Source organism: Tauraco erythrolophus, chromosome 17 (genome assembly GCF_009769465.1).
Source record: "Tauraco erythrolophus isolate bTauEry1 chromosome 17, bTauEry1.pri, whole genome shotgun sequence".
NCBI classification, from domain to species: domain Eukaryota; kingdom Metazoa; phylum Chordata; class Aves; order Musophagiformes; family Musophagidae; genus Tauraco; species Tauraco erythrolophus.
In genome coordinates, this window is record NC_141481.1 from 9,404,356 (window position 1) to 9,415,424 (window position 11,069).

The following is an 11,069-nucleotide window of genomic DNA, read 5'->3' on the forward strand; positions in this document are numbered from 1 at the left end:
TGAGAATCTAGGACTCTGCCCTCAACTTCTGACAAACCCTAGTCAAGAAGATTTTCATTTTGCTCACCTTCATGGCCAAGACTCGTGAGGCCACCTGGGAGGAACTGAGGCGTCGTAGAAAGTAGTCAAGCACCTCGCAGGTTGTCTGTTCATCTGCTTTGGGACCCAAGAGCAAGTCTTGCAACCGTCCAAGCAACTGCCTTTGCTTCTGTTGTCTCTGTGGACCAAGAAGTTAGCCTTTCCAATGAAATCAGATTCGGGATGCACAGAAAGTAGACAGCAGAACCGATCCCTGGGAGACTACTCACCTGGCGTTTCTTGGCACGCTGCTCCTTACTCTCACCCTCCTCCTCTTCTTCACCTGAGGTCGACTCATCAGCAGCATCATGAAGCAGGAACTCACAAAGACACTGCACAGGCAGGACATCCAAGGAGCCCTCACTGGACTGAACCAGATCCGCCAGCCATGGCATCGACTGCGATGAGGCCTAGGAAGCAGGAGAATGACAATGCAAGATCAGCAGAACATAGATGCAGCACACTGATCATTTAATTCCTGAGCAGTAAACCACCTTCCCCTGCATCTTACTTAGCTTCCTTTGCCCCTCAGTCTGCTCAAGTTTCAGAGATGAGGGATCAAATCCCAATATAGCCAAGCCATTGAGGGAGCCCACCTGTCTTTGAATGATGTTGAGAAGAAAGTCAGGATGACGACTGCGACACAGGAGGTGGCCTAAGCGAAGCGACTGGTTCAGGCTCTTCACCTGCTCCAGGACATGTGGTGGAGGTCTGCGTGGGGGGCCCCTGCCAGGGAAACAAGAAGTTATCCACAGGCAGACATACTTTCACCCTGGTGTTGCTGAGGATCAGTAGTGCATGAGGGCCGCATGCAGGTGGCAACAGAAGGACAAGGACCAAATATGACACATCCCATGGGCTACCAAATCTCAGGGCTTTTCTTGGCCACATCAACCAGGCTATGAGCAGTAGGGTTTCTGGACTAGCATTAACTGGGATTTCATTACAGCACCAGATTGCAGAAGGCTACTTACTGAGGATCCAGACTTGTCAGCTGGGACAGCAAGAGGCTGCTGCTCTCTGTAATTGTTTGTTTTGTGGATGCAGCAGCCAGATGACCCTCGAATGCAAGAATCTCCTGTTTTTCTCTCTGGGAGATTTGAAGTTCACGATTAATCATCTCTGTGCGTGTCTCCTCATCCGTCAAAGTACATTGAGGATAGGAATAATTACTGAGAAAATAAGTTAAAAAAGAAAAAGGTTATCTTGGCCTATTCAAAACTCATGAACCACAGTTGGAAAGTCCCCAGGACCTCAGCTTCATTAGGCAACATAATAAAAACAAGGCAGCAGGGCCAGGGAGACAGAGACCTTTCCAGCAAGACACACCACATCCCTCCCTTTTTCTCAGCTTTATTCCTTTGCTTATACTACTTCTGTTGGGGGAAGGCACCTTTCCCACTCAAACCGCAGCGTTGCTGTCAGCCAGCTTATTTTACACCAGTCCCACTGGAAAGGAAGGAGCCAGCTGGCACAAACTTCATTCAGAAAAACGTGTTTTCTGTGGCCTATTTGATTGATGTAGGGATTTAAGCATACTAACTTGGTCATGACCATTTCCATGAGCATCTTTAGAGACGGGTACTCCTCCCATGCAGCCAGACCTGCAGCAGAAAAGGGCAGTCAGGGATACAGGAAAAAAAGTGAGGGTGTCTATATATATTCTAACACACTTCGAGGTGGGGAGACACACACTGACTTCAGAACAGCTCATCACTCTTAGAGCACAGACATCGTGATTCCAGTCCTGTGTCATCCAAGCCCCCACACTGTGTATTTCTGCACACACAGGAATTCGTAGTTAGTTAACTGCAGCTATCTCACCAACTCAGCACATGCCTTGAACACTGGCAACCAAACTTCAGCAGAGAGCACCTAGGCCGATTTTTGCAGCAGAACTAGCATCCTGAGAAACGTCCACACTCACCGATGTTTTCGGGATTGAATGCAGCCACTACAAGCAGGAGAGGCCAGGCTTTCCAGTAGAGGGTAGAAATAGCTAGATTTGGAGGCTGGTACCTGCAAAAGTCATTAACAGATACAAATGGATTTGGTTACTTAAGGCCACCTCAAGACTGCTTTTCTCCTTAATCATGCACTGTTCAGATTCACACCAGCTGAGTGGTACTTTTTCTTTTTTTTTTTTTTTAAAAGCAACACAAACAAAAAACAAAGCAGCCTCTAAGGAGGGACAGTAGGGTCCAGCTGAAAATTTCTAGAGCAGAAAGACCAGACTGCTTGCAGAGGAAAGTTCATTCCCTGACTCAGGTCTTAATTGCCCTAGAGAAATTCCCACCTCAACATGATATTGAAAAGGTTTCCTCAGGATTTTGTTATTACAAACTGTAACAGGGAAAGGCATCTTAAAATCTGTGAGGTAGGATTATTAGTCACAAGGTGAAAATGAGCTACATCACATCAAGATTGCCTACGTGATAAGCCTTACCCTGGAGGTAGCTGGATATTCTCCGGGTGGTGGTAAGTGCACAGATTTAAGACCGCATCGATCAGCTGGATTCTTTCTACCCTCAGGACCTCGACATCTGGAGGAGGAGAAGACTAAGCAAGTTATTGACCTGTCTACCTGGCTGAAAGTCCGTCCAGAAAAGCACCACAGTATAACAAAAATTTTACTTCAAGCTACTATGTTATTGTGGGTTTGTTCTCATGATATTACAGGACCAAAAAAACCAACACTACTTAAAAAGCACAACACTTTAAAAAACTACAAGTCAATATATAAGGATATCGAGCTTTTCAGCTGCAATTTGGTTTAAATTCTTAAGGGCAGGTTTTTTCCCAAATGCATCCAACATGATATCTGTATCTTTTCCAGAATTCAGATACACTCCTTCAGGTAAGCAGTGAATCTGCTCAGAACTTCTAAGGCTCAGAGGAAGTAAAAATGCATTTTAACTTTGTTGTAAGTTTTCAGACTCACTGTAACTTAACTTTGAGTCTTCAAATTGTGCAGCACTTAAAACGCTATACTGAGAGGCTGGACACATTTTCACGGGATATGCAGTCTTGCTCATTCCACTTTCGCTGACCAGATCTGGATTAGATTTTGCTATTAACCAGTAAGCACTACGAGCACATAAGATGTTTTAAAATAAAACTCTGACACAAACACATATAGCTCAACTGAATGGACATACTCTCCAAGGATGCAGGAATCCAGACAAATGCTGAATCAATTCATAAAAGGGGTAAGAGGTAAGGCTGCTTTTGTAACTGCTGTTCTGTAACAGTGTTTGAATAATGGAATTGAGAGGAGCACACAACACATGGATTAATTAACTTCCAGACCTTTCATTTTTGCATGGCCTAAAAACTTCCATTCATTCTACAGCATGTATAAAGGACTAAATCGAATTTTAAAATGATAACTCAAAACTTGGGTGGTTATTCACAGTCCTTCATCCTCCAACGCAACCAATAATTTACCAAACACTCCATGATAGAAAATCAGTAACAGGAGAAGAAAATAAGAACCTTCTCTAGTGAGAAAGCAACAGCACTAAGTGTCTGAGTTTGAGCCAAATGTTTGGCCATGACGACTAAAACATGCTTTAAGTGATGCAAAGGCTCTTTGGTGTGTGGTAGGAGCTGTCTAGCCCTGGATGGCAATAAAAGAACATGTAGATAGAAGTAACCACTTGCTGGCTGGAGCTCTGTGCAGTCTTACCATCTGCTTGCACAGCCGCAGCCCGCTTCACCAGGTGATCAGCAAGCTCCATGGCATCTGCAGGGCCAAGCGGAAGGTCCCGTGACAAACCGATCACAAGGATCCGCATCAGTGTGTCTTCAAGGATGGGCACCTCGGAGCAGAGGCGAAGGAAGAAGCTGCGTGAGACATGAGACTTCAATCACACTTCTTTTGACAGTAACACGAGGGTTCCTGAAACCCTTCACAAACCCTAAAGCTCATCTGAGCAGGAGATAAGTCACGGATTAGTTTACAACTCCTTCCCTGGTCTCCAGCTCCAAATGCAGCTACCTAAAACAAATTGTTTTAAGGAATATTGCTCACCTTGCCTTGTATCTCTGCGCTTTAGCCTGCTTAAGTCTGAGCTCTCCAAGATTACCCTAGTAAAAAAAATCACACAGTGCAGGGCTGCCCTTCTTACAGTTACAGCATCAAGAAACAGAGCAGCTTGGCACAGGAATGAAGGAGGAAGTGGAACAGATGGAGAACGGAGCAACACCTCTCAATTTTAAGGCGATGTAACACATGAAGAAAATCTAAGCACAGTTCCAAGCCTTTCCAACACAGAGCTATATAAGGAACACCAGAAAACACCAATTCCTCTGCCTCCAGCTACAGCAGCTCTACGCCTGTACCCAGCTATGGGTGGGGCATGCACTCACTTGCGGTCACTCTCAGGGGGCCAGTTGTCCCATTTGTAGTAGGTTTCTGGCTGTTCTGTGAAGAGCACCTTGTGGAGGCTGTAAAGATGAAGAGAACAGTAAACATCATCTGTGGGAGGCTCAAGAACACATTCAACAGTTCGGTCTCCCCAAGCTCCTGCTAATGCTTCCCATCCTACACGTGAAGGAGCCCCCTCAGATAAGCCAGTCCAGCAGAAGTAACAACTCAGATCACAACAGAGTGGACTACACAGTACGGGCATTGGGCGTTTACACTCCCAGTGAACACGGCTCAGATACTATTAATTCTGCCTTTACCTGCCTCAGTAATGACTTGAGCCAGACCCCAGGATACAACCAGAAACAGGCAGAGAAGACACCACTATCTATGGAGCCCTCAACTGTACAGCCTGAAAAAGAATGTCAGACAAAAGAACAACAAGAGGTCCACAGAGATGATGCGTGGTCAGGTAACTGGAAACTCCCTATTGGGTGGACCCAACTAATACTAATCAGAAATACTTTCCATTATAATATACTTCTGGTAAGAGGATGCATCTGCAGGAATTCCTGTAAGGGACAGTCCCAGCCTGAACCCTGCTAGAACACCGTTTCTGCTCTCTGTCTGACAAGGGGAGAGAAACCTGACCAAATCCTGGCATATGCATGGATTTTCACAATATGTCATACACTGTTGGGAAAGGGGCCGGTTACACACAGCAGATTGCCAAGCTGACTCTCTTACCAGTGCACATAATCCTTTGGAGCCAGCTTGCTGATAGATGGAACGACCGTGTGAAGCCACCAGACAGCATCTCGTTGGATAGCAGCAATCTGGTTCTGGAAAGAGCGTAGCACTTCCAGGTCTGTAAAACAGCCAGGTTACAAACAACACACATATTGGAGCGACATTGGGAGCCAAGGAGGAGCAGGTAGCCATTTCCAGAGCAAATAGTAACCAGGGCTCTGAAGCATCAACAGTAAAGCAGGGAGAGGTATATCGGACAGCCTCGAGCATCCCAGCACTGACAGCACACATGCTTTGCCTTCTGACCTGCACTGTAACAAAACCCTGAGATGTAGCACAGATGAATTAGCCCTGTGAGAAGATGACATTCAGTGCCACCCCAAAGGCCTGTCTTCTCAGCATTAGGTACGTGCTAATCCTTACAGTTGTCCCCTCTGGGCTTGAGGCCCCTCCATACACAGTTCCCTTTCCCCAGCCTCTCAACCACTGCTTCCACAGATACAAGAAGAAGACAACCATGCAAACGCCACATCTCCCAACTCCATCACTCTCAGGATGATAGCAAGGACTCCCACGCCTCTATTGAGAACGGGGGCTTTCACTTCTTAAGTCTAGCTGCAATGTTCCCCCAACCTCAAGGGGAAATATCTACCAAGCTGCCCATCTTCAGATGGAACGTACGTTGTTCTGCTTACTTTTTTTCTCTCCTTTGTCCCAAGCAATTCCAGCCTCCTTCACCTGGGCTGTGATACCAAGCATCATGGAGACAGCCAGCAGATCAGTTATGTGGATGACAAACCGCTCCTTAAACAAAAAAATAAACAAACAAAAAGTGAGTTGAATTGGCAATATCCAAAGCTGCCCTCTGGAAAAGTGTTTCATCATCAAAAATGACTATCATTGATGTTTGGAAATGGGATATGGGAGCACTGCTATGAGATAAGACACACAAATACTGACTCAGTCACATAACAAAGAGCAAAAGAAAGATCGGCCAGAAAAGCAGATATAGAAGAGCCCAGTACACCACCACTGGAACATCCAGCAGGACTTGGGTCAAAAAGGTGGTACCTTGAATTCCATTTCTGCATACTGGGCCTCCTTCCGCTCCTGCATAAGACCCAGGCAGAAGGCCTGGAAGTTGATCTCATGTTTCGTCTGTTTGATGATCTCTCGCAGCAGAGCCCGTGAAGCCCGCAGGTAATCGTCCTTAGTAGTCAAAAGATCCTGGAACACCATTGCTAGGTACTGGGGCCATAAAGACAGAAAACTTTCAGTGCATTGTAATGCATTTTCATCCACAAAACGAAAAGACACAAGGAAACAAGGCTGGTGGTATGCCTGTCCTTCAGACCCCCAGGGAGCTATGTGTTTCTCATGAAACTTCATTAGCACAAGGTTGGTCACCCAGAATGCGGGAGTTAGAAAACACCCATGCACATTTATTCCTCACAAGTACAACAGTGTAATTTCAAAACAGTATGATGCAGATCACAGTCGTCTGTGGAAAGACTTCATTTGAGTATCAGTTCAGCTAAATCTCTCAGGCAGGGGTCTGGGATCACCGTCGGTCACAAGCGGCACCACACCTACCTTTGGAGCTTGCTCTGAGCTATGCTGAAGCACGGTATACAGGATCTGCATGTTGTTGGGATTTCTTGCGTTTGATAGTTCATTGAAAATCACAAACTTAATTGTGGTGCCCAGGTTATCCCTGTGCGCGTTCAGCAGCTCCCTGCAAGGGAAGACCAGAGGTATCAGAGCTGAGGTTTCACTGCAGCTAGGCCCACTGTTTTGATTTCCCTTTGAAGTATTTAACACACAGAAGTGAAGAGAATAGAGCTGCACACACGCCCAGCTATGTCAAACGACTACTGAAAGACTCCCAGGACAATGAAATTCATTTAAATGCTACACAGAACATCCCATGGTCCAAGCTGATATTTAAAACCACTACGCAGAGATGCTGAGACCGTCGAGGCCCTGGGCACATCTTCCAGAGTGCTTTCTCTTCCCGTCACAGACCCAGTCACTCACTCACCTGATACACAGCATGTAGTGGTTGAGAAGGACTTTTGGCTTGAGGCGAATTTTGATCAAGTTGGAGATAACTTCCATGTCCTCTGAGCTGTGGGTGTTGCAGTTCATACAGACTGACATCAGCAAGTCCTGAGCTGGCTTGGTCAACTGCAGAGGAAGAACAGAAAGGCTACAGCCACCTGCCATCACAGATCGGAAACGTAACCGGCACACAGCATGCGGTCCTCCTGGCTGGATTCTTGCCCAGGCCCAGAAGAGCTGTGCTTCAACGGCTTTTATCCTTACCTTTGGATTCTGAAGCCACATCTCCAGCCTCTGCACAGCCATCTGCCGCACCTCTTTGTAGCCACAGGTTGCCGTCAGCAGTCGAAGGAGGTTCCTGGAGACATTGTCCATTGGCTGGCGTCGGTTGAGTTGGTCCCGCAGCATGTCTAAGACATATTCCTCCACACTCTCTGCAAGGTCCTCATACCTGGGCCACACAAACTACATGTTATTCACTTCCACACAAGCCAGCTTGGTCACACTTTGCTGTGTCCAGAGATCACCATCCTTTCCAGCTCATGCTACACGTTACTAACAAACAAACAAGAAAATCTACTCTTTTGTCCTGGAACCAGTTGTATCTGATGCTCAACATCCTCTAGCAAGTGCCACAGGACAGCTAGTGGTGGGAGGGAGCTCCCTGCTGCAGAATTGCAAGAATGGGTAAGCACAGACATATCTGCCACCTGGCTATGTCAGGAGAAGAGGTACTGTACCTGGGCATGAGCTGGCCCTCCTGCTCCGGGCTCATTTTCTCCTCTGCGATCAGCAGCTCACTCTGGCTATCTTCCTCCTCTGTCATGGAAGGGTGTGGGCTACTCCCTAAGAGAGACCAGCACATAGCATGCTTCATGACACAACTCTTCTTTCTAGAGATCACGCACTCACACTCTCGTGTTCAGCTTCTTCCAAGGATCCCCTTCAGCAACGCTGAAGGAGGCCACAACTAGTCACTTCTTCACACTGTATCACATACCAGTGCATTCTCCAAGCCTCTTTCACTGCCTGCCCTCAAACATCCCCTAGAAATGAAAGAACCCCAAAGAGACAAAAAGCAATGTTTGGAGCTCAAAGCCTGGTCGATGTGACTCCATCCCATAACAAACTATTCTCAACAGTCAATAAGCTCACCAGGCTCCCTCCTCTCCCTACCCCTTTGTTCCCACTTCCCAAACATCTTACCAGCGCTAAGGTCCCCTCCACTACGTCCAACTTCCCCATGCAATAGCATGCTCTTAGGAGGCATCTTTGTGTTAAAAGCTGTTTGGATGTTATCCACGAATGTCTTGCAGTGAGGGCTGTCCACCCAGATGCGCTCCCCAAGGGAGTCCTCAATGTAAACCTGCAGAACGGAACACAAACCACCCTTAAGACTTTTTTTTTTTTTTAACTGGTTAATCAAAGGAGTATTTGTGAGTTTCCCCAGTTTTTATTTATTTTCAATACACAGCTGCAAAGTAGGAAACTAGTGTAACCACTCCATGGAAGAAAAACAGACTAGATGACTGCAGGCAAGTCACACAAAGGCAAAAAAAAACAAACCATCACATCCCAGGCTCTACTGGGCCCTGACCCACTCAAGCAGAAAAGCTAATTAAGCTTCAGCAAAGATTTTACAACTTCTACCACCAAAATATAGAAGCTGGTCTTTTAAAAGCTTAGCCTTTTTTAATTAATGATCTGTTTTAATGCCTACAGACAAACTAGAAAGTAAGAAGTCTCTGAGACACTTATATCAATACAGATTGTCAAAGGCATCTCAGACAAGAGCAGAGATAAGTTCACAAAAGGCAAAAGAAGCCACAGCATTTCAACAACCAGCAGTGATTGTCCTTTAAAAAAGGGAAAAAAAGGACTCTGGTTTTCTTTTACATCAACACAGCATGGGCCCAGTCTCCAATTTCTGCCTCCTCCAGCCACATTCCCCATGCTGGGCAACAGACCACTGGATATCCCCTTCCCTCTGCTCTAACCTACCCCAATACATGCACATTTCCCAACCCTGTCCCTTTTTACCCAGTCTGCCCACCACTGTCCCACTCCAGCGGAAGCACCCTTGGTTCAACAACCTTGACAAAGATCTCCGGCCAGTTCTCATCCTCTTCATAAGCTGCCATGAGAAGGTTGCAGGCCAAGACAGACACAAGGCTATTCCCTTTGGCTTTGAAATTGATGGAGGCATCTCTTCGGAGTAGGCTGCACAGTGCCTGGAATATTATCCACAAAAAATAAAATAATAATCAAGTCATCTAGCAAGAAAGCATACAGAAAAGCTTTAGAAAAAGAAATACAAATTGCAGTAGCTTGCCATAGAGGTATGGTATTTATAAAGACATACAGATCATGCTCTGGCCTGAGAGAAACTGCAACTATGTTTGCAAGTTGGCAGCAAGACACGTCAGTAAGCCCAAGAGTCCTGACGTAGCGCAGCCCTCACCTCGATAACCCCTTCAGTGGCAAATATGTTTGGTTTGATTTTTGCCAGGTACATGAGGCTCAGGTAGAGGGTGGTATCAGGTTTGGCTCTGTTCATCTTCAGCTGCTTGACGGCTCCACACAGCACCCCCTCAATACGGTCATCGTTGCCTTCTGCCTCTGCTGCCTCAATTTCATCCAGCAGCGCCGTGGGGACAACTGCAATCGCCAACACATGGGCATCAGTATTTACGCTCACGCAAAATGACCCACCCCAAGATGCCGACAGGGCCAGTCACCAGGAAAGCAAAGCAGGGACCAGCTCACCCTTGGCCCCTGCAATAGCTTTTCCCTACCCAATTGCTATTACAAGTCCTGTTTCACACCTGACAATACCCCTTGATTATTTTTCGGTTGGTCCGTGCTAAAATACTCCTCTGCAAATGTATCTGACACCAGAAAACGGAATGACACTTCAAAAAGCAATCAGCACTCAGATCCAGAGTCTGATAACGAAATATATGACTAAAATACCATGATCCAGACTCAAAGATTTCCTCAGGGAGCCTTTCAGATGCTGCTATCCAACAACTATCAGACAGGATGAACACAACCCAGCGCCAACAGGACAGGACACAAAACTGTGGCTCCAGCCCTGTATCCAGCACAGGAAACACTTAAGGACAGCACAGGGGCTCTGAGAAAGGCTCCTGGGAAAGAGCTCTAGGGAAAGCTAAAGGGAAGCTCGCATCCTTGCTCGGATTAGCGTCCACCGCGGCAGAAGCGCAGCGAGGTCTCACCTTCGATGGGGATGACAGACGGCTCCTTGATGGAGGGTGAAATGGCTCGCTTCTCCGCCACGGCGGCCTCCGCCAGGCGTCCCAGGGCGCTGAGGGGAGGCGTCGAGGAGAGCTTAGGGCGCTTGGTCAGGCCGGGCAGCCCCGCCGGGCCCGCCAAGGCGGCGGCCGCGTCCCGCTTGCGCTCGGAGGGCAGCCCGGGCGGCGCGGGCTTCAGCAGCGCGACGGCGGCTTTACCCTCGCCGCTCTGCCCCTTGGAGCCCAGCGCGATGAAGTCTCCCGGCGGCGGGTGCGCTGCAAGGTACGGGCGGGAGACGTGACAGCACCGGCCCGAGGCGACCGCAGCCCCCCGCCCGCCCGGACCCGGACCCCCGCCCCGGACGAGGCGGCGGCAGCCCGCCAGGACTCACCGGAGGGCTTCGGCACGGCGCTGGGCCGCCGCACGGCCGCCGCCTTCGGCCGGTTCATGGCGCCGCTGAGCACGGACTCCCGCCGACCGACGGTCACCTACCGCCGCCGCCCGGAAGCGGAAATCCTCCGCCGCGCCGCGCCCCCGCGGCGGAAGCGAAGCGCGC

At 48.1% G+C, this 11,069-nt stretch overlaps 1 protein-coding gene across 1 annotated transcript in view; it reads right to left on the reverse strand.

The window, feature by feature from the left end:
• INTS1 (integrator complex subunit 1) overlaps positions 1-10,962 on the reverse strand; it is a 38,587-nt gene extending 27,625 nt beyond the window's left edge. Inside the window, exons 1-21 of the mRNA XM_086622566.1 lie at positions 10,905-10,962; positions 10,498-10,788; positions 9,720-9,916; positions 9,352-9,489; positions 8,465-8,624; positions 7,999-8,104; positions 7,523-7,709; positions 7,239-7,384; positions 6,791-6,932; positions 6,269-6,445; positions 5,893-6,001; positions 5,195-5,315; positions 4,450-4,527; positions 3,767-3,924; positions 2,525-2,621; positions 2,006-2,097; positions 1,622-1,682; positions 1,053-1,250; positions 675-804; positions 309-488; positions 68-217 (exon numbers count right to left, since the gene is read on the reverse strand). Of these exons, the coding sequence (XP_086478692.1) occupies positions 68-217; positions 309-488; positions 675-804; positions 1,053-1,250; positions 1,622-1,682; positions 2,006-2,097; positions 2,525-2,621; positions 3,767-3,924; positions 4,450-4,527; positions 5,195-5,315; positions 5,893-6,001; positions 6,269-6,445; positions 6,791-6,932; positions 7,239-7,384; positions 7,523-7,709; positions 7,999-8,104; positions 8,465-8,624; positions 9,352-9,489; positions 9,720-9,916; positions 10,498-10,788; positions 10,905-10,962 (2,976 nt within the window). The remainder of the gene's footprint in view (positions 1-67; positions 218-308; positions 489-674; positions 805-1,052; positions 1,251-1,621; positions 1,683-2,005; positions 2,098-2,524; positions 2,622-3,766; positions 3,925-4,449; positions 4,528-5,194; positions 5,316-5,892; positions 6,002-6,268; positions 6,446-6,790; positions 6,933-7,238; positions 7,385-7,522; positions 7,710-7,998; positions 8,105-8,464; positions 8,625-9,351; positions 9,490-9,719; positions 9,917-10,497; positions 10,789-10,904) is intronic.
• Between the last annotated feature and the right edge of the window lie 107 nt (positions 10,963-11,069).